Source organism: Lagenorhynchus albirostris, chromosome 9 (assembly GCF_949774975.1).
Source record: "Lagenorhynchus albirostris chromosome 9, mLagAlb1.1, whole genome shotgun sequence".
Lineage (NCBI taxonomy): Eukaryota > Metazoa > Chordata > Mammalia > Artiodactyla > Delphinidae > Lagenorhynchus > Lagenorhynchus albirostris.
The window spans coordinates 25,537,420-25,561,031 of record NC_083103.1 but is presented as its reverse complement, the minus strand read 5'-3'; the positions used below and the strand labels follow the sequence as shown (position 1 = coordinate 25,561,031).

The following is a 23,612-nucleotide window of genomic DNA, read 5'->3' as shown; positions in this document are numbered from 1 at the left end:
AAAAATTGTTTTATAATCTTGTTTCTGATTATTTTAAGAATGATCTAAGTTTTAGGTAAACTGCAATCCATTTAAGATTCTTTTGTTATAACTTACCAAGTTTCCTATACTTTGGTGTTTTTTTTTAACATCTTTATTGGAGTATAATTGCTTTATATTGTTGTTAGTTGCTGCTGTATAACAAAGTGTATCTGCTATACATATACATATATCCCCATATCTCCTCCCTCTTGCGTCTCCCTCCCACTCTCCCTATCCCACCCCTCTAGGTGGACACAAAGCACCAAGCTGATCTCCCTGTGCTATGTGGCTGCTTCCTACTAGCTATCTTACGTTTGGTAGTGTATATATGTCCATGCCACTCTCTCACTTCGTCTCAGCTTACCCTTCCCCCTCCCCGTGTCCTCAAGTCCATTATCTATGTCTGCATCTTTATTCCTGTCCTGCCCCTAGGTTCTTCAGAACCTTTTTTTTTTTTTTTTAGATTCCATATATATGTGTTAGCATACGGTATTTGTTTTTCTCTTTCTGACTTACTTCACTCTGTATCCATCCACCTCACTACAAATAACTCAATTTTGTTTATTTTTATGGCTGAGTAATATTCCATTGTATATATATGCCACATCTTTATCCATTCATCTGTTCATGGACACTTAGGTTGCTTCCATGTCCTGGCTATTGTAAATAGTGCTGCAATGACCATTGTGGTACATGACTCTTTTTGAATTATGGTTTTCTCAGGGTATATGCCCGGTAGTGGGACTGCTGGGCCATATGGTAGTTCTATTTTTAGTTTTTTAAGGAACCTCCATACTATTCTCCATAGTGGCTGTATGAATTTACACTCCCACCAACAGTGCAAGAGAGCTCCCTTTTCCTGGAGGATTTTTAAAGCAAAACTTGCACATTGTTATTTCATGTGGTGGTTTGAAAGAGTAAAACAGTCTCCACTATCTGAACTATTTAATATTTGAATATATTAATACAGGCATATAATTATTAAGGGATTCAATTTAAAGTGTTTCAAACAGTGATAAATATCAATGGTATGAAAGGTATTAATGTTACACCTCACTATTACTTGCAAAATAAAAGAACAAAGCTAGATTTGTGGTGCTGGTGAAGGGACAGATAAAAATAGAAAAATTAAGGAAAGAGGGAAAAAATTGGGAGAAGAAAGTGACAACATAGAGAAACTAAAACATAGTTCTGAGAGAAGGAAGTTTGGGTTTTTTTGGGTATGTTTTTTGGGTTTTTTTTTTTAGTATAGAAAGAAAAGGAGTAAACATAACACTGGCAGAAGCCATATCAACAACTTCACTGCATTTGCTCTAGAAAGTAAAAAAAGAGACTTGGATTAGGTAGATGTTCCTAATTTAAAATTAATGACCCAGACTTGTGGCTGTTTTTGCTATTTTCAGTTCTTTGATAATGAAAGGATTTTTTTTTTTTAATTTCCAAAATGCAATTGACCTCTGTACATGTTGATAATACTGGCTCAGATTTAGGTGAAAATAAGTCCACTTCCATTTAAATAAAACTTTTCCTACTTTTACATATATATCAATACATATAAGGAGTCTTCTAGGTTTAGGCAAAAAAAACTTATATATATAGTAATATAAATAAATTTTCATTTTAAACAATCTGGAAAATTTTTACCAATAAGTAGAAATACAAATTTTAAAAGAATTAAAACATAACCCTTATTTTCTTACCTGGTCCGCTATCCTTCCCGTCATCATCCACACCAACATTTTTACAAGGTGTCAACGAAACCATCTTTTTGTTTTCTAATAGACCTATTGGTCTCTTCTTCAGCAACAAAGGAATGCTAGATGTTGAAGTGCTCACTGTTTGACTTTCAATTTGATTTACTTTTGGCCAGGAACTGGGGTCTAAAAAATTCACATATACTAGAGTTTTCTCAGTTTTTTTATCTGAAGTTGAAAGATCAAAGGCTGACCTTCCAACTCTGTTTACTAAATCTCCAGATGGCTTTATGTGAAATGGACATGATTCTTCCAGCTGTCCTTCACTGTAAATTTTTCCTGAAACAATGTCATTTAATGACTCTGTTTTCTCTGTACTATTTAACAATGTATGCTGTCTTTCATTAGGGAAGAGGTCATTTTTTTTTACTTCAGTTCTCTGATTCTCATCAATCTGACTCTCTTTACTGGAAAACTGTATTTCTGTGGAAGTTTTCACATGAATAGCAGTTTTCATATCTTTGGCTTGTGAAGCATCTACATTCTCATTGTTAGTCTGAAGATGGGAAACAGTCACATTGTCTTCTAGATACCCCAAACAGTTCTTATCTTGACTGTTATGCATATCATTCACATTTTTCCTATATATAGTTCTTTTCACAGGGCTTGAGTTGGGTGTCGCCAACAGAGGCATAATATTAACATTTTTATCTGAATTCTTTAAAAGTACGTTCAAATTGTCACTGAAAACAGCAGAAGAAATGGGACGGTTGATTGCTATATCACAGGGAATAGTTAGTTCAGGTTGCTCTGAAGTATCATCACCAACTTGCCGAAAATCTGAAATTTCTTTAAATGGCAATACGCTACATTCACTTTTTTTATTTAACAGTTGTATTTGTCTTATTTTACATTGTTTATCATCTAACATAACATTCCTTGAATCCGGTAAATTGTATTTCTGACATTGGACAAGATTCCTTTTTACATCTAGAGATGAATCCAAATCTGCTTTGGTTTGGCAACTATTTGTAATTTCCTTCTCCGTATCATTTTCTTGAGTCCCTGGAAGCAATCTGAATTGTTGTTTGAATGGTTCATCTTCAGAAACATCTTTTTCATGATTTGTATTGCAAGCCATCTCATCTAAAATACTGTTAAATGATGTTCTGTTATTTTCAACCCCCAGGTATACATCTGCATGGTGATGATCTAATCCTTCAGTTCTTTCTGGATGTATCTTTTCTCTTTCTATTGATATATCTGCCACTAAAAAAGAAATATTTGGTGATTTAAATTCTGTACACCCATTATCTTTTTCCAAGTCCACCTTGTCTTGTATTTCTGTAGTAACCACTTTTGTAAAGTCAGTAACATCCAAGGTTTGTCCTTGACTGATTAATTCTTTTTCTATGCTGAGGGTTTTGCTTAGGGAGATTTCACTTTGATTTTCATTCTGAGGTACAATAGTATTAATTTTCTTCTTGGGGCTTTTATCAAAAGGTTGTAAGTCTGTTATAATGAGAACACAGTAAATTTTTGGGTTATACACAAAAGCCTGCTTTTATAAAATGCATGTTAACTATTTTTATAAAAACATATTTAGCTTTAAATATTTCACTGGCAAGCTATTACACAAACATAATGACACCAATTTTATATAAATATTGAGTTCCCTTTAATAAGCATGTTAAAATGTTCGACTCTATTCACACTAAATTTTTATTTCATAACAGCAAAAGTATTTTTGGTTTAAAAAAGTTAAGTTGAGGGCATTACAAAAAGGTTATTTCTCTAGTCTGTTGCTTCCTTTTGGGCATATGGTACAATTCCATATAAACACACAGCTGATTAGATAAAAATTAATTTACTCTAACAGTCATATTGTAATTTCTCTTACTACATAGATGCAGAAATTGCTAGCTGGTTTCTTCAAGACTAATAATCATCACTTTCTTACTCACTACCTTGTAAATATTTGGAATACTTTTGGGCAAAATATATAGAATATCTACTTAAGATATTAATTTTATTCATCTGGGTTTTAACCATAGATTTCAAAATTTCAGTATAGTTACAATAATCTGGACTACAAATTTAGGGCATGAAGGGTCTTTTTAATCCATCATTCTCTCTACAACATCTCCACCAAGTGGTTGTTCAGCCTAGGTTTGAACAAACTTCAAACTACCTTCTTTAAACCACTCTTTTTCAATATGGACGAATCAGTCAAATTTTCAATGGTTACAGAAAGGTCATTTGAACTAAGAAAAGTGCTCTGGAGTCTGGTCATCAAAAGGTTATTGGTAGCTCATTCTTGGCAAATCAGTGAAGGCAGAAACCAGAATGCAAAAAGCCAATGAATAAGTGATGAGAAGGGAAAGCAAAAATGTATTTTTCTCCCTAATATTGACTCTATTGAAGAATAGCTCAAAAGACATACAAGTACTTTTGTTAAGACACATACAAATGGAAAAGTATTTCTCCAATTATACTACTAGGTCCTCAAAGCAAAGACTGTAACTTATATTCCCCTAAAATGATCAATATAAAAATTAGAAAATATCAATGTAACCTTAGGTTACCTTCATCACCTATAGTGATTTCTTCTATAAATGGGGCTTCTTTCTTTTCCTCCTTTTCTCTGTATTCAGTGTCTAAACAACAACTCTCAGTATTTTCTTCCCTTACTTCTTGCCTGGAATTGTATTTCTGTATGATGGTGTTTTCTGATTTTTCCACTGACATTTCAGTATTTACTTCTGGAAGGTTCTAGTGTAAAATAGAAAAGTTTCCTTTAATGTAAAAACAGACTGTTAAAAAGTATAAAACATTTGAACAAACTTTGCTAATGAAAGTGGAATCTATATTTCAGTTCAACCATCCAGCAATTTCTATTTGAAAGCCAAATGATTTTTTGACTAAATTTAATATACTGTTCTTTGTAACAAGATCACTGTAAGTTCATTTTGTATAGTCTATCATAGTTAAATAAAATGGAGAGCCTTAGATGTTTTCAAACATGCATTCCACATTATTATATAATACCATATTAAGAACTACTCCTTTATTAAAAGCAAAGTAGTCATGGCAGGCAAATTGTTTTGAGTGTTTGGTATTTTTATGTATCTTTAAAATAGTGAATCAATTCAACATCTTTTTATTCCCCCTAAATATTGAGCACATATTACATGGAAGCACTGCACTAGGCTTTGGGATACAATGATGAACAAAATATAGTCCCTATCCTCAAAAAACTTATGGTCCACTGGGGAAGATAGTAAAAGAAATGACAGGCAATTTTAATATAGATGGGGATAAGCAGGCACTCCAGGGAGAACAAATGGCATTCACAGATGTTAAAAGCAAACAAAATTATAGTCTCTTCATGTAGTTTTACTTCGTGGAACTACTTGGGATTTACTTCAGCTTGAGCTTAGATGCTGGGAGAAGAATGGAGAGAAATGAGGCTTGAACTAGGCCTAGGTCATTAAGGGCCCAATATAGCATACTAAGGAGTTCTAACTCTACCAGGAAGTCAATGAGAAGTCACTGAAGGATTTAGGCAAGGTGATTAATATGAGCTGATTGGAAAGACCATTCTGGCTGCAGTATAAAGAATGGATTAATGTTTTCCAAACTTCACTGTTTAAAACCTGCAATAAGAAATAAATATGTTTTACAACACAATGAGCATACCAAGCAACACCAACTCAATGAGATACATTCTAATGTTTTCTATGTTACATTATTTTATTTCATTTCTAAAGGAATGCCAGTCACGAAACCACCAGACTGATTTCCATGTACCACTAACAGGCTGCACTTAGAAGTCTGAAAAACACTGAATTAAGGGGAAACAACAAGCGGCAGAGAGATGCGTCATAAGAATGCCACAGTAGTCCAGGTGATATCAGCAAAGATGAAAAGCCTGAATAGATTCATGAATTATTTATTAAGCTAATATCAACTGTTGAATGATTGGTTATGAAAACTGAGAGGAGAGTCAAGACTGATTTGCAGAGTTTGGATTAGGTACCTAGGTGATGGGTGGGTGTTATTTACTGAGCTAGAAAACAGGAGTAGGAGGTTTAGAGAAATATCACGAGTTCATTTTAAATCTCTTGATGGGACTTCCCTGGAGGCGCAGTGGTTAAGAATCTGCCTGCCAATGCAGGGCACACGGGTTCCATCCCTGGTCCAGGAATATCCCACATGGCCACGGAGCAACTGAGCCTGTGCACCACAACTACTGAGCCTGCGCTCTAGAGCCCATGAGCCACAAACTACTGAGCCCACACACCACAACTACCGAAGCTCACGACCCTAGGACCCATGCTCTGCAACAAGAGAAGCCACTGCAATGAGAATCCCACGCACTGCAAGGTGGAGTAGCCCCTGCTCACCGCAACTAGAGAAAAGCCCGCTTACGGCATCGAAGACCCAATGCAGCCAAAAAATTTAAAAAATAATTTAAAAATTTTCTTTTAAATCTCTCGAGTTTGAAGAGTTAGTAAGACAAAAAGGTGGGAGATGTCTAATGAACATTTAGATGTATAGAACTGGAACTTTTAAGAGAAAACTGAGCTGGAAATGTAGATTTGAAAATTTCTGGCAGATAGAGGGCAGCTGAAGACATACAAGTTGATAAGACTGATTAAGAGTATATTTTAAGGGCTTCCTTGGTGGCGCAGTGGTTGAGAGTCCGCCTGCCGATGCAGGGGACACGGGTTTGTGCCCCGGTCTGGGAAGATCCCACATGCCGCGGAGTGGCTGGGTCCGTGAGCCATGACCGCTGAGCCTGCGTGTCCGCAACGGGAGAGGCCCGTGTACCGCAAAAAAAAAAAAAAAAAAAGTATATTTTAAGAAGAAAGAGAATAAAGAATAAAATGCTAATGAATCCCCAAGGGAGAGGCAGGGGAAGGGAACCTTGCAAAGGAGGAGTTTGCAAAGGAGATGGAGAAAAATAGTATGGTGGTTACCAGGAGCTTTGGAGTTGGATAAATATAGGTTCAAATCCTGTTTCAGTACCTATTAACTGTGAAACCCTAGAAGGATACTTACAGAGTTGACCCTTGAACATGGCTTTGAACCGCACAGGTCCAGTTATACACAGGCTTTCTTCAATAGTAAATACTACAGCACTACACATCTGCAGTTGGTTGAAACTGTGGAAGCTGAACCATCGATATGGAGGAACCGCGTATATGAAGGGTCAACTATATGTTATACACAGATGTTTGACTGCTCTGAGAGGTGGTGCCCCTAACCCTGGAGTTGTTCTGGGGTCAACCATTTTAAGAGTTATCCACTGCTGTATAACAAATACCTCAAATTTGGTGGTTTATAACAGCAAACATTTATTATCCCATAGTTTTGATGGGTCAGGAACTTAGGAATGGCTTGGCTTGATGGTTCTGACCCGGGTCTCTCATGAGGGTCTAGTCAAGCTGTCTGTCGTCTGAAACTTTAACTGGAGCTGGAGGTTCTGTTTCTAAGAAGGCTCACTCCCGTGGCTAGCAGCTGTGGGGGCTGTTGGGTGGAGGAGTACCTCAGTTCTCTTTTATGTAGCCTTTCATCCTCCAGAGCCCCTCTTCACTATGTGGCCTCTCTGGCAGGATAGCTGGGACTTCTTTACACGGCTCAGAAAGAGAGAGAGGCGGAGAGACAGACACAGACTGACAGACAGAGAGCGTGTTCACCCACGCTCTCACAGAAACCACAGTCTTCTTGTAACCTAATCTCAGAAGAATTGTAACACTGCATCACTTCTGCTATAGTCTATTAACTAGAAGCAAGTTACTAAATCCAACTCACACTCAGTGGAGGGTATTACAAAGGAACATGAACACCAGGAGGTGGGAATCACTTGGTGCCACTCCTCAGTATATACCTTCCAAAAATTAAAAGCAGAGATTCAAACAGATAGTTGTATGCTAATGTTCACAACAGCCAAAAGGTGAAAGCCCAAGTGTCCATCAGCAGAAGAATGGGGCTTCCCTGGTGATGCAGTGGTTAAGAATCTGCCTGCCAGTGCAGGGGACATGGGTTTGAGCCCTGGTCCAGGAAGATCCCACATGCCACGGAGCAACTAAGCCTGTGTGCCACAACTACTGAGCCTGTGCTCTAGAGCCCGCGACCCACAACTACTGAGCCCGTGCACTGCAACTACTGAAGGCTGCGCACCTACAGCCTGTGCTCTGCAACAAGAGAAGATACCACAATGAGAAGCCCGTGCACCACAACAAAGAGTAGCCCCTGCTCACCGCAACTAGAGAAAGCCCGCACGTAGCAATGAAGACCCAACACAGCCAAAAATAAATAAATTAAATAAATAAATTTATTTTTTAAATAAACCAAAACAGAAGAATGGACACACAAAATGTAGTGTATCCATACAATGGAATATTATTCTGCCATAAAAAGGAATGAAGTGCTACAACATCGGTGAACTTTGAAAACATCATCTAAATGAAAGAAGCCAGACAAAGAGGACAAATATTGTACAATTCTATTTATATAAAAAATATAGAATAGACAAATTCATAGAGTCAGAAAGTAGATTAGAGGTTACCTGGGGAGAGGGGAAAATCAGAAGTTATTGATCTATGGTTACACAATTTCTGTCTAGGATGATGCAAGTTTTGGAAATAGATAGTGGTGATGATTTCAAAACATTGTAGTTGTAATTAATTCCACTAAATCATAATTAGTACAACTGAATTGTAATTTTAAGTTTAACCACTTTAAAATGGCAAATTTTATGTTATATATTTTTTACCACAATAAAAGAAAATTCTAAATAAAAGTGGTCTACAAAACATCAGAGAAAGTATGATTTATTTTAGTTTTTAAAAAATGCATATATATGAATACCTATGTGTGTCTGTTTCTATACAAACACACACATAGAAAAACTCTGGAAGTCATATACCATAATTTTAACAATCACTATTTCTGGATGGTGGGGTTATGGGTGATCTTCACTTTCTTATTTTAAAGTATCTATATCGTCTACATTTCTTAAAATAAAAACATGATTTATAATCTGATTGAATACGTTATTTTCAGTATGAAAGTGAATGAATGCTGATCAACTTTTTATGAATACAAGTCTATATTCATTTCTATAATCAATCAGATGTAGGAATTACTTGCTATTTATAGCTCTCAAGCTATGTTATAGCTATGAATATTAAAATGACAATCAATATCTCTGGCCTGGACTATTACAGTATTCTCCAAGTTGGAATGCATGCCTTTAGCTTTGTCCCACTGTCTACCCACATCATCACCAAAATGACATTTCAAAAAAGTAATCTAAGCACTTTACCCCTTGTTTAAAAGCCCCCAAATGGTAGTGTCAAGAACAAATTTCTATGAATGGACTATATAGCCCTCTACAGTCGGTCTTCTGCCTATCTTTTCAACCTCTTATCCTGCTACTTACTGCCTTGCTAACCAACACCTAGTTTACATACTGAATAACAATATTTCACTTTTCTGATTCTTTGCTCACTTTATTCCATCTAATTTAAATCTCTATCTGGAAAATTCTTATTTTTAACAACTCAGCTCAAAAATGTCTTGCTGTGTGAGGTCTACCCCTCATACACAAGTAAGGTGAAAAAAGCAAACACTAATCATAAAAGATGGAACAGCTATATTAATATCAGACAGAATAATATTACTAGGATAGGGATGGACATTTCATAATGATAAAAAGGTCAATTAATCGGGAAGTCATCATAACTATAACTGTGTATACACACTTAAACACACATGAAGCAAAAACTGACAGAACTGAAAAGAGAAATACAAATTCACAGTTATAATTAAAGATTTCCCACTAATTGACAGAACAAGTACACAAAAAAATCAGTAAGGATAGAGAAGACTTGAACAACATTATCAACCAAACTGACCTGACATTTATAAAAACATTCTACCAGTCAACAACAGAATACACATTCTTTTCAAGGGTACATGAAATATTTGCCAAGATAGACAATATACTTGGCAAAAAACCAAGTCTTAATATATTTAAAATGATAAAAGTCTTACTTAACTTTGAAGTCATTAACAGAAATATATTTGGAAAATTCTCAAATATTTGGAAATTAAACAGCATGCTTATAGGTCAAACTCATATTCATGGGTCAAGGAAGAGCTCACAAGAGAAATTTTAAAATATGTTCAACTGAATAAGAATGAAAACACAACACATCAGAATTTGTAGAATGAAGCTAAAGCAGTGCTTAGTGGAAAATTAATAGCTTTAAATGCTTATATTAGAAATGAAGAAAGGCCAATAACCAATAAATTGACAAGTTAGATGAAAAGAACAAGTTCCTTGAAAGAAAAATTAGCAAAATGGACTGTGTTGGAGGTCTCCAAGTCTACCCCCAGGTTTCGTGATTTGCTGTGAAGAGTCATACGACTCAATATACAGTTGTACTCCTGACTAAGATTTATAACAGCAAAGAATATAAAGCAAAATCAGCAAAGGGAAAAGGCACAAGAGGTGAAGTCTGGAGGAAACCATGTACAAACCTCTTTCAAGAGTCTTCTAGTGGAGTCACATAGGACATGCTTAATTCCCACAGCAATGAATTGTGATCACAAATGTAAATTGTTGTCTACCAGAAAGCTCATTAGAGACTCAGTGCCCAAAGTTTTTTGGTTGCTGGTCACTCTCTGCCTAGCATGTGCCAAAACTCCTGACTCCCAGAAAGAAAGCAGATGTTCAAAGTAAACTACTTAGTTTAGGCCCAGTGAGCCATTCCTGTCTGTTAGAAAGTGGTGGGAACCCTCCCCTAATCCAAAGTTCCAGGTACCAGTCAAGAGCCAAACTTACAAGCAGGTCTTTCAGAGGCCTTTCACAGGCCTGCTATGTCAACTATTTTCTGCACACTGACATAAAAAGAAATTGAGACTCTGAATAGCCCTATAAATAATTTAAAAACTATATTTGTTATTAAAAATATTCCCACAAAGAAAAAGCCTAGATAGCTTCACCAATGAATTGTATATAATATTTAGTAAGTAACACCAGTTTTACACAATACTCTTTCAGGAGGAAAGAACACATTCCAACTCAATTTATGTGGCCAGTATTACTCTGATACAAAAAAACAGACCAAAAGAATGCAAAGAAAAAACAAAACCTACATATCAATATTCCTCATCAATTCAAAACCCCTAACATAGCATTAGCAAATCAAATCTAGCCATATATAAAAAGGATAGTACATATCCGAGGAATGCAAGGTAAATTTAGAAATTAATTAATGTAATTAATTGGTTAATACTGACACATTAACAGAATAAAGAAAAAAATATGATCTCAATAGATACCGAAAGAGCATTTGACAAACTTTAATACCCACTCATGATAAAAATTCATTCATGATAAAAACTCAGCGAACTAGGAATAGAAGGAAACTTCCTCAATCTGACAGAGCATATACAAAAAAACCTATGGCTAACATAATATGAAATGATGAAAGATTAAATACTCTCCATCTAAGATGAGAAGTAAGGCAAGCATGTCAACTCTTACAACTTTTATTTAACACTGTACTAAAGAGTCCTAGCTAGGGCAATAAGTTGAGGGAAAAAATAAAATGTATACAGAGCAGAAAAAGAAGTAAAATTTATCTGCCTTAAATTCTCAGATGACATAATCATATATATAGAAAACTCCAAAGTCCAACCAAAAAAACCCTACTACTATAATAAGTTAATTAAAAAGGTAAAAGGAAAAAGAAAAGGTAAAAGGATACAAGGTCAATGTACAAAAATCAATTTTAATTCTATATACTAGCAACAATTAGAAAAATTAATTTTTAAAATACTATTTACAGTAAGAGCACAAAATATGAAATATTCTGGGATAAATTTAACAAAATACTTGCAAAATCTATGCAATGAAAACTACAAAACATTTCTGAAGGATATTAAAGAATATCTAAATAAATGTAAAGATATATACCATGTTCATGAATTGTATGTTATGATGTCAATTCTTTGCAAATTAATCTATACATTCAACACAATCCAAGTCCAAACCCCAGAGACTTTTTCTTTTAGAAACTGACAAACTGATTCCAAAAGTTATATGGAAACGCAAAGGACTTAGAATAGCCAAAACAATTTTGGAAAAGGACAAAATTGAAGGACCTATACTACCACATTTTAAGACTTCTTACAAAGTTACGCTAATAAAGAAAGTGTTATATTGGCTTAAAGATGGACATATAATCAAAGGAATATAATAGAGGGTGCAGAAATAGACCCACATATATTTATTTGGTTAACTGATTTTCAAAGAAAGTACCAAGGCACAATGGGAGAAAAAATTGTCTATTCCACAAAGGTATGTGCTAGAACTGAAAATTCATGTCCAAAAAAAGACCCTTGATCCTTATGTCATATTGTACATAAAAATTAACTAAAAATGTATTACAGACTAAACGCTTATACTAATTTTTTAAAGTTGAGAAACGGAAAATATGAAGCATGGAGAAAATCATCAGTGATGGTCCTAATTTCTTTAAGAGCTTATACCCCCAACATACTTGAATTTTACCTGAAACTTCTTGTCTTCCTCAAACTTTTTCTGATCGCATAATTCGTCATAATGTTCTTGTAACTTAGTATGAGTTTCTTTAAGTGATGATAACTCATTTTTAATCTCATTAATTTCTCCATTAAGTTCTTCAACCTAATATAACATTTAACCAAAATGAACACGTATATAAATTTATTTTGTATAAAAATACTTTATTAACACAAGTCTTTGGAAATAGTAAAAAATGAAAACATTCCAGAAGTAATTACTAATATTAAAAGCTACCATTTATTGAACTGTGCTGAGTACTTAATAAACATAATTTCATACTCATAAAAATCCTATGAGGTATTTTTAGTCTCCAATTTACAGGCGAGAAATGTGAGGCTCACAGACGTTAAGTAGCTTGCCCAAGATCAGGTAGATATAAAGTGGTAGTCAAGATTCAAATCCAAGGCTAAGTCTAGGGGTTGTGCTTTCAAGTACTACATTAAACTACCTCTTGTTACAAATGAAAAATTAATTTATTTTTAATCATAAAAATTCTATAAAAGTTACCACTTCACTGCTTTCTTAAAGTTTTATTTTCTTGTTGCAAATTAGATATACAGATTTTAACTCAATTAGATGAAGAATACTGAGCACTAAGCAGTACAACAGAAACTGACTCTTCAGCCTAATACTTGCATCTACACACTGGGCTTTTACTGGCTATAAAATTTCATAATCTTTTTCTTGGGGGGGTTCTCCTTCATAGGAACCACAAATGTAAGACAATGTAAGTTCCATTGAAGAGAAAAATACCTTTTTGTCATAAAATATTACAAAAGTTTCTCTTAATTTTAAACGACTAAAAATTCCACAAGTGCTCTCTATCCCATCCTCTCCTGTCTCCCCCTCCCCTCCTTTTATAAAAAATTTTTTTGATGTGGACCATTTTTAAAGTCTTTATTGAATTTGTTACAATACTGCTTCTGTTTTATGTTTTGGTTTTTCTTGGCCGCGAGGCATGTGGGATCTGCTCCCCGACCAGATATCGAACCCGCACCCCTGCATTGGAAGGTGAAGTCTTAACCACTAGACCATCAGGTAAGTCACTCCTGTCTCCCTTAGAGCTTAGCTCTAGCAAAGATCTCTTCACTCCTGCCTAGTCTCAATCTTTCCCACTATACCAGCATGTTTTCAGCCCACAAATATGCTCTTGTCACGTTCCTAACTTTTTTCTCTTTGACTCAATTACTCTATCTCTCTTACTTCTTAAAATAAAGTCCACTCTTACTACTTTCAAATTCTAATCTCTCACCACTCCTTAACAACCGACTTCTGCCCTCATTGTTCTACTGATTATTTTTCTCAGCTATCACCTGCAAATTAGCCAAAGGACTTGTTCCAAGTTTCACACCATTTAACAGCACTGTAGCTGGACTATGTTGACTACTTATTCTTGAAATAGCCTCTTTTCTTCATTTTCATGGTACTACTCTCTCTCTATCCTTCTACCTTTCTCACCATTCTTATCAGGCTCCCTCTCCCCTCCTGCCCCAATATACACACACTAACCACTAGCAAAATGTTGGTGTTCCCCAAGGCTCTTTCTTCTTTATTTAGCCTTCTCTTCAAGTCTGCCACTCCTTCCACAGATGATCTTATCATACCCTCAAATTTCATCTTTATGCTAATAAGTCTTAAATCTATATCTCACTCCCAACCTCTCTCCTATGATTAGATTCACGTTTCCAAATGCATGATATACATTTCAAGTCAGATGTCCTGCCGTCACCATAAATTCATCAGTTCCCAAATTAAACTCATTTTCATCCACCAAATGGTGCTTCTCCTTTCACATTCCTTATGTCAATTAGTAACATTTTTATTCTGCTCATTATATTAATCTCAGAATCATAGTTTACTCCTTTTCCTTCTAAAATCCATTATACATAAAATGTCACTAATCCTGCTAATTCTACTTCCAAAATGCTTCCTGTATCTATCCCTCTTCTCTGTTCTCATTACTGTTGCCCTAATTTACACCCTCATAGGCTCGTGGTTAGATTATTTGCAACATTCTTCTTACTAATCTCTTTCCATAACGCCATTCTCCATACTGTTGCAAGAGTTATTTTTCTAAAATGCAGATCTATGTCACTTTTCTGCTTTAAAAATCTCAATGGCTTCCCATTACTTATAAAATAAAATTCAACTTCCTTCGTAAAGAACTCTTCAGAAGGTGATCTCAACCTAATTTCCACTGTCACATTCTAGATCAGACTATTCATCATCCTGGAGAATGCAGTTTCATGCCTCCATCATTTTTCCCTTTCTTAAATGGAATACCCACAGAGTGGAATGGGAAGTATAGGAAGCAGGCACCTTCTGCCTGGTGAAACCCTATTCATCTTTCAAGTCCAAATTCTAGTGTCATCTTTTCTCTAAAACTTTCTCCAACCTAGTTAAACAATATGATTTATTTTGTGCTTTCACAGTAATTTGTTAATACTAATGTTAACACTACTAAAAACACTCAACACTATTGTGGTTAACTTAATAATTACCTGTCTTTTGAGAGTGTGAGCTCTTTAATAATCTTTGTATTTTAGGCATCTTTGAAAATCCAGCACCTAGAATAGTGCCTAACACATAACAGATGCTCAACATATGTTGTGAATTGAATTCCTTTTGTGATACCCCCTTTCCCTAAATAATTTCTAAACATCCCCATTTATTATCTTTTTATGTATACACAACCATTGGCTGTATAACTAGCCAAATAAAAACAGATACACATACCATGTTCTTTAAGACATTTCAATGAGTTTTAAATATATTATCTAGTAATATTCACTGTTTATTTTTTTAAACAGCAGTATATATGATTTCATCTTATTTTTGTCAGTATCTTTTAATGATTTTTAGAAACCCATTTTGATCCAATCTCAGTAGCAACACTATAATTCTCCTTCACTCAAGAATGGTGAAAAACTGGTATCAAGATAGAAACACAATTAAAGAGTAGATCTGACCTCCCATTCAAGAAAACTCCTATACAACCAAAGCAGCTTTTTAGAAATTTACCTATGTTCTGTTTAGTATGAAATCATATGGAAGTGAAATGATTTTAGATGCTAAAAATCCTAAGACAAAACCAATTTTATCCAAATTATAGACTCTGGCCTCACCAGTGAAGCTGAATGCTTATTTTCTTAATTCAATTGACTTTTTTTTTCTTGGGAGAGGGACATACTTGAAATATCATTAGGAAAAATAAATGCTTAATTTTCTCTTAACTAATTATTTTTGGTGTGGCTGGCATATTCAAGTTTATATTCTCTTTTTACTTCATAGTTTTCCTTATCCTGACAGTACTATTTCCATGATCTTTTAAGCCTTAGAAATGAGAAGGAAGTGTTGGGATGCAAGGTAGATTAGCTGAAGCTAAAATGAAAATTACTATGCTTGTTGCTTAATGACAAACTTTACCTATTTAGGGGCCACTAAGCATTTTATAGTATTCTGATACAATTAATTACAAAATATTTTTTGAGAATTAGGTAACGCTTATCAAATTCATCAGTGAAGATTTGATCTCTTCAAAATACAGATTAAGAGAACATGTTAGCTGCAAATGGATCAAAAAATCAAGAATTACTTACAAAACAATTTATATCAAACAAAATCATCTACAGAATAGTATGCATATATATATTATTATAAAATATATTAGTATAGTATTAGAATTATAATTAGTATAATAGTTTAAAATATAATCTTACTTACCCAAAATATAGCTTTCATAAACACTTAAATAATTACCTTCTATTTTTTTTAGTTCTTTTAAAAGAATTGAAGGTAATAAAAATAGATAATAAAGTAATCGATTTGGGGGTTCACCAGTCTTAAAAGTGAAACTTATATTTCACAACTTTAATTTACATCACTTTTCACTTTTATTATCTACTTCACTGAAATTAAAATTTAATGTAAAATAAAGAGTTGTGCTTTAAGGCAATAGTCACATTTATAACGTAACAATTCTCATGATAAAATGTTAATACTATAGAACCCAACTACTGTATGTATGTTCTAAACATGGCTTTAATACAAGTCAACAAAACTGCTGAGGAAAGCTAAAGAGATCAGCTAACAATAAGACCTATATAATTCTTTATTATAATCATTTACTAAAACACTATCAATGGTTTTGTGAAAAGGAAAATTAATTTTTGTCACATATGAAAAGTCATACAAAATATACGTAAATACACACATATATGTATGGTTTTTCATGCATGAAAGCATTACAGAAAATTTTATTAAATTTAGCTTTAAAAACATTCACTTCTTGGAAATATAAGTACAAGAAGACAATGTGTCGGACTTTATTCCTATATTATTTTTGCAATTTTTTTTAGCATTTAATAGTGATTTTAAATGTCTACTACTTAAAATATTTTAATATTTTACTGTTTAATAAACCTACATGCTTTTTCCAAGTTTCTAGTGCTTGCTCATGCTTGTTTTGAAGACTAAGGAACTTTTCTTCATTTTCTTTCACCTTCTCCCTTTGCAGCTCATTATCTCTTTCAAGGGTCTGCAATAAAATTAATTATCCAAAAAATAATCAATACCACATTAATGAATTTTGATGTGTTTTATGTTGCTTGGACCTTTGCTTCTAACATGCTGAAAGTGCCATACAGATCAGTGATGATGTGCTACCTCAACAATAATTTTCATAAATTAACAGAAAGGTGCTTATAGTTTAGTTAACAGGAAATAGGGGGAGGTTATGAAAAAGAAATGGCTATAAAAGGGTATAAAAACATTGCCATTATTCAGTTTCACTGCATAAGCTTTAATGTACTGAAAAAGTAATATAAACTACAGCACTGAAAAATATGAAATGTAGCACAATCCAGCCTAACCCTACTAAAAATTTTTATCTACCACAGAACATATTTTCCATATCTGTTTATTTCAGAAATTAATTGGCTGGAAAACTCTTAACTACAATTTAAATTTTTAATTTCAAATTAACACTTTTTTAGTAGAGCTTCAATATTTACTATATTAACTTATTACCTCATAAATTAACATATTACATAATCACCACCACACTCCCCTCTCCTGTTCCCAAAAAACCTTTAAAGGGTAAAAATACGACTGTTTTCTAAGACAAGGGTTTAAAAGCAATTAAATCAGTGTCACCAATATTATTAGGTTTCTTCAGTGTCTGCTGATAATCCAAGTAAACTTCTCTAAAAGGACAAATAGTAAGAACTCTCCCTACATGTCTAATATATCTGAAATTTTTATGTTCATTTGTTTATCGTTATTAAAGCTAAGTACATTCAGGGTAAACATCCAAGCCACACAAAGGATAGAAAGAAAAGGCAAAGTTTTCCTCTACTGTTTTTCCAGCTCTCCTCCCCAGAGGTAACCACTCTAGTAGTTTCTTGTGTATCCTTCCAGAAATTATCTATAAGCATACAAGTACATAAAATATATCTTTTTAAGTAGAGATGAAACCACATAATACATACCATGTTGTTCTGCAATCTGCTTTTCTAAAATTATGAATAATGTATCTTGCTTAATTTCCATATCATTATATATAGATCTATCTCATTTTAAAGGCTTCATAGGCCTAGGGGACTTTCAAGATGGCAGAGGAATAAGACGTGGAGATCACCTTCCTCCCTACAAATACATCAAAAATACACCTACAGAACAGCTCCTACAGAACACCTACTGAATGCTGGCAGAAGACCTCAGACTTCCCCAAAAGGCGAGAAACTCCCCACGTACCTGGATAGGGCAAAAGAAAAACAAAAACAGAGACTAAAGGATAGGGATGGGACATGCACCTCTGGGAGGGAGCTGTGAAGGAGGAAAAGTTTCCACACACTACGAAGCCCCTTCACTGGAGGAGACGGGGTGGTGGGGAAGATTCGGAGCCACGGAGGAGAGCACAGCAACAGGGGTGCGGAGGGCAAAGTGGAGAGATTCCCACACTGAGGATCGGTGCCGACCAGCACTCACCAGCCTGAGAGGCTTGTCTGCTGACGCACTGGGGCGGGTGGGGGCTGGGAGCTGATCAGAGGTCAGACCCCAGGGAGAGGACCGGGGTTGGCTGAGTGACCACAGCCTGAAGGGGGCTGGTGCACCACAGCTAGCCGGGAGGGAGTCCAGGAAAAAGTCTGGAGCTGCCAAAGAGACAAGAGACCATTGTTTTGGGGTGCGCGAGGAGAGGGGATTCAGAGCACCACCTAAATGAGCTCCAGAGATGGGCACGAGCCGCGGCTATCAGCACAGACACCAGCGACTGGCATGAAACACTAAGGCTGCTGCTGCAGCCACCAAGAAGCCTGTGTGCGAGCACAGGTCACTCTCCACACCTCCCGTCCCGGGAGCCTGTGCAGCCCACTACGGCTAGGGTCCCGTGATCCAGGGACAACTTGCCCGGGAGAACACACGGCACGCCTCAGGCTGTTGCAATGTCACGCTGGGCTCTGCCGCGGCAGGCTCACCTGGTATTCCATACCCCTCCCTCCCTCTGGCCTGAGGGACCCACAGCCCCCTAAGAGATGCCCTCAGGCGACCCACACGCAGAGGTGGGGCCAAATCCAAAGCTGAACCCCAGGAGCTGTGGGAACAAAGAAGAGAAAGTTCTCCCAGCAGCCTCAGGAGCAGCGGATTAAATCTCCACAATCAACTTGATGTACCCTGCATTTGAGGAACACCTGAACAGACAACAAATCATCCCAAAATTGAACTGGTGGACTATGGGAGGAACTGTAGACTTGGGGTTTGCTTTTTGCATCTAATTTGTTTCTGGTTTATGATTATCTTAGTTTAGTATTTAGAGATTATCATTGGTAGATTTGTTAATTGATCTGGTTGCTCTCTTCCTTTTATATATATATACATATATTTTTTTCCCTTTTCTAAGTGTGTACGTGTATGCTTCTTTGTGTGATTTTGTCTGTATAGCTTTGCTTTTACCATATGTCCTAGGGCTCTGTCTGTCTTTTTTCTTTGTTTTCTTTTTTTTAGTATAGTTTCTAGCTCTTGTTATCATTGGTGGATTTGTTTTTCGGTTTGGTTGCTCTCTTCTTTCTTTCTTTTTTTTTTACTACTTTTTTTTTCTTTTTTTTTTTTTTTGCGATACACAGGCCTCTCACTGTTGCGGCCTCTCCCGTTGCAGAGCACAGGCTCCGGACGCGCAGGCTCAGCAGCCATAGGTCACGGGCCCAGCTGCTCCGCGGCATGTGGGATCTTCCCGGACCGGGGCACAAACCCGTGTCCCTTGCATTGGCAGGCAGACTCTCAACCACTGCGCCACCAGGGAAGCCCCTTATTACTTTTTTATTTTTTTAAATTTTTTTATTTTAATAACTTTATTTTATTATTATTTTCTATCTTTCTTTTTTTTCCTCCCTTTTCTTCTGAGCCCTGTGGCTGACAGGGTCTTGGTGCTCCAGCTGGGTGTCAGGTCTGAGCCTCTGAGGTGGGAAAGCCGAGTTCAGGACACTGGTCCACCAGAGACCTCCTGGCCCCACATAATATCAATGGCGAAAACTCTCCCAGAGATCTCCATCTCAACGCTAAGACCCAGCTCCACTCAACTACCAGCAAGCTACAGAGAGGCTGCATAAAATCATAATAAGTTCACAGAAACCCCAAAACACACCACCAGATGCGGTCCTGCCAACCAGAAAGACAAGATCCAGCTTCATCTACAAGAACACAGGCGTCAGTACCCTCCACCAGGAAGCCTACACAAGTCACTGAATGAACCATACCCACTGGGGGCAGACACCAAAAACAATGGGAACTACGAACCTGCAGCCTGCGAAATGGAGACCCCACAGTAAGTAAAGCAAAATGAGAAGACAGAGAAACACATGGCAGATGAAGAAGCAAGGTAAACACTCACGAGACCAAACAAATGAAGAGGAAATAGGCAGTCTATGTGAAAAGGAATTCAGAGTAATGATAGTAAAGATGACCCAAAATCTTGGATATAGAATGGAGAAAACACAGGAAAAGTTTAACAAGGACCTAGAAGAACAAAAGAGCAAACAAACAATGATGAACAACACAATAAATGAAATTAAAAATTCTCTAGAAGGAATCAATAGCAGAATAACTGAGGCAGAAGAACAGATAAGTGACCTGCAAGATAAAATAGTGGAAATAACTACCGCAGAGCAAAATAAAGAAAAAAGAATGAAAATAACTGAGGACAGTCTCAGAGACCTCTGGGACAACATTAAATGTACCAACAATCAAATTATAGGGGTCCCAGAAGAAGAAGAGAAAAAAAAAAGGGGCTGAGAAAATATTTGAAGAGATTATAGTTGAAAACTTCCCTAATATGGGAAAGGAAATAGTCAATCAAGTCCAGGAAGCATAGAGAGTCCCATACAGGATAAATCCAAGGAGAAACAAGCCAAGACACATATTAATCAAACTATCAAAAATTAAATACAAAGAAAAAATATTAAAAGCAGCAAGGGAAAAGCAACAAATAACATACAAGGGAATCCACATAAGGTTAACAGCTGATCTTTCAGCAGAAACTCTGCAAGCCAGAAAGGAGTGGCAGGACATATTTAAAGTGATGAAGGGAAAAACCTACAACCAAGATTACTCTACCCAGCAAGGATCTCATTCAGATTTGAGAAATTAAAGAGAAATTTTGATGAGAGAAATTAAAACTTCTACAGACAAGCAAAAGCTAACAGAATTCCGCACTGCCAAACCAGCTTTACAAAAATGCTAAAGGAACTTCTCTAGGCAGGAAACATAAGAGAAGGAAAAGACCTACAATAAAAAACCCAAAACAATTCAGAAAATGCTAATAGGAACATACATATCAATAATTACCTTAAATGTAAATGGATTAAATGCTCCAACCAAAAGACATAGACTGGCTGAATGGATACAAAAACAAGACCCATATATCTGCTGTCTACAAGAAACCCACTTCAGACCTAGGCACACATACAGACTGAAAATGAGGGGATGGAAAAAGATATTCCTTGGAAATGGAAATCGAAAGAAAGCTGGAGTAGCAATTCTCATCAGAAAAAGTGGACTTTAAAATAAAGACTATTACAAGAGACAAAGAAGGACACTACATAATGATCAAGGGACCAATCCAAGAAGAAGATATAACAATTGTAAATATTTACGCACCCAACATAGGAGCACCTCAATACATAAGGCAAATGTTAACAGCCATAAAAGGGGAAATCGACACTAACACAATAATAGTAGGGGACTTTAACACCCCACTTTCACCAATGGACAGATCATTCAAAATGAAAATAAATAAGGAAACACAAGCTTTAAATGATACATTAAACAAGATGGACTTAACTGATATTTATAGGACAGTCCATCCAAAAACAACAGAATACACTTTCTTCTCAAGTGCTCGTGGAATATTCTCCAGGATAGATCACATCTTGGGCCACAAATCAAGCCTTGGTAAATTTAAGAAAATTGAAATCATACCAAGTATCTTTTCTGATCATAATGCTATGAGACTAGATATGAATTACAGGAAAAAAATCTGTAAAAAATATAAACACACTACTAAATAACCGAGAGATCACTGAAGAAATTAAAGAGGAAATCAAAAAATGCCTAGAAACAAATGACAATGAAAACATGACAACCCAAAACCTATGGGATGCAGAAAAAGCAGTTCTAGGAGGGAAGCTGATAGCAACACAACCCTACCTCAAGAAACAAGAAACATCTCAAATAAACAACCAACCTTACATCTAAAGCAATTAGTCAAAGAAGAACCCAAAAACCCCAAAGTTAGCAGAAGGAAAGAAATCATAAAGATCAGATCAGAAATAAATGAAACAGAAATGAAGGAAATGATAGCAAAGATCAATATAACTAAAAGCTGGTTCTTTGAGAAGATAAACAAAATTGATAAACCATTAGCCAGACTCATCAAGAAAAAGAGGGAGAAGACTCAAATCAATAGAATTAGAAACGAAAAAGGGGAAGTAACAACCGACACTGCAAAAATACAAAGGATCATGAGAGATTACTACAAGCAACTATATGCCAGTAAAATGGACAATCTGGAAGAAATGGACAAATTCTTAGAAAAGCACAACCTCCCGAGACTGAACCAGGAAGAAATAGAAAATATAAACAGACCAATCACAAGCACTGAAATTGAGACTGTAATTAAAAATCTTCCAACAAACAAAAGCTCAGGAATAGATGACTTCACAAGTGAATTCTATCAAACATTTAGAGAAGAGCTAACACCTATCCTTCTCAAACTCTTCCAAAATACAGCAGAGGGAGGAACACTCCCAAACTCATTCTATGAGGCCACCATCACCTTGATACCAAAACCAGAAAAAGATGTCACAAAAAAAAGAAAACTACAGGCCAATATCACTGATGAACATAGACGCAAAAATCCTCAACAAAATACTAGCAAACAGAATCCCAAAGCACATTAAAAGGATCATACACCATGATCAAGTGGGGTTTATCCCAGGAATGCAAGGATTCTTCAGTATACGCAAATCAATCAATGTGATAAACCATATTAACAAATTGAAGGAGAAAAACCATATGATCATTTCAATAGATGCAGAAAAAGCTTTCGACAAAATTCAACACCCATTTATGATACAAACCCTCCAGAAAGTAGGCATAGAGGGAACTTACCTCAACATAATAAAGGCCATATATGACAAACCCACAGCCAACAACGTTCTCAATGGTGAAAAACTGAAACCATTTCCTCTAAGATCAGGCACAAGACAAGGTTGTCCACTCTCACCACTATTATTCAACATAGTTTTGGAAGTCTACCCACAGCAATCAGAGAAGAAAAAGAAATAAAAGGAATCCAAATCGGAAAGAAGTAAAGCTGTCACTGTTTGCAAATTACATGATACTATACGTAGAGAATCCTAAAGATGCTACTAGAAAACTACTAGAGCTAATCAATGAATTTGGTAAAGTAGCAGGATACAAAATTAATGCACAGAAATCTCTTGCATTCCTATACACTAATGATGAAAAATCTGAAACAGAAATTAAGGAAACACTCCCATTTGCCACTGCAACAAAAAGAATAAAATACCTAGGAATAAACCTACCTAAGGAGACAAAAGACTTGTATGCAGAAAACTATAAGACACTGATGAAAGAAATTAAAGATGATACAAATAGATGGAGAGATATACCATGTTCTTGGATTGGAAGAATCAACATTGTGAAAATGACTATACTACCCAAAGGAATCTGCAGATTCAGTGCAATCCCTATCAAAC

The 23,612-nt window shown here is 35.7% G+C and overlaps 1 protein-coding gene across 1 annotated transcript in view; it reads right to left on the bottom strand.

Moving 5' to 3' along the window:
• Positions 1-23,612, bottom strand: part of CCDC73 (coiled-coil domain containing 73) — a 104,856-nt gene that overhangs the window by 6,513 nt on the left and 74,731 nt on the right. Inside the window, exons 12-15 of the mRNA XM_060159454.1 lie at positions 16,766-16,879; positions 12,307-12,441; positions 4,310-4,487; positions 1,722-3,227 (exon numbers count right to left, since the gene is read on the bottom strand). Coding sequence (XP_060015437.1) covers positions 1,722-3,227; positions 4,310-4,487; positions 12,307-12,441; positions 16,766-16,879 — 1,933 coding nt within the window. The remainder of the gene's footprint in view (positions 1-1,721; positions 3,228-4,309; positions 4,488-12,306; positions 12,442-16,765; positions 16,880-23,612) is intronic.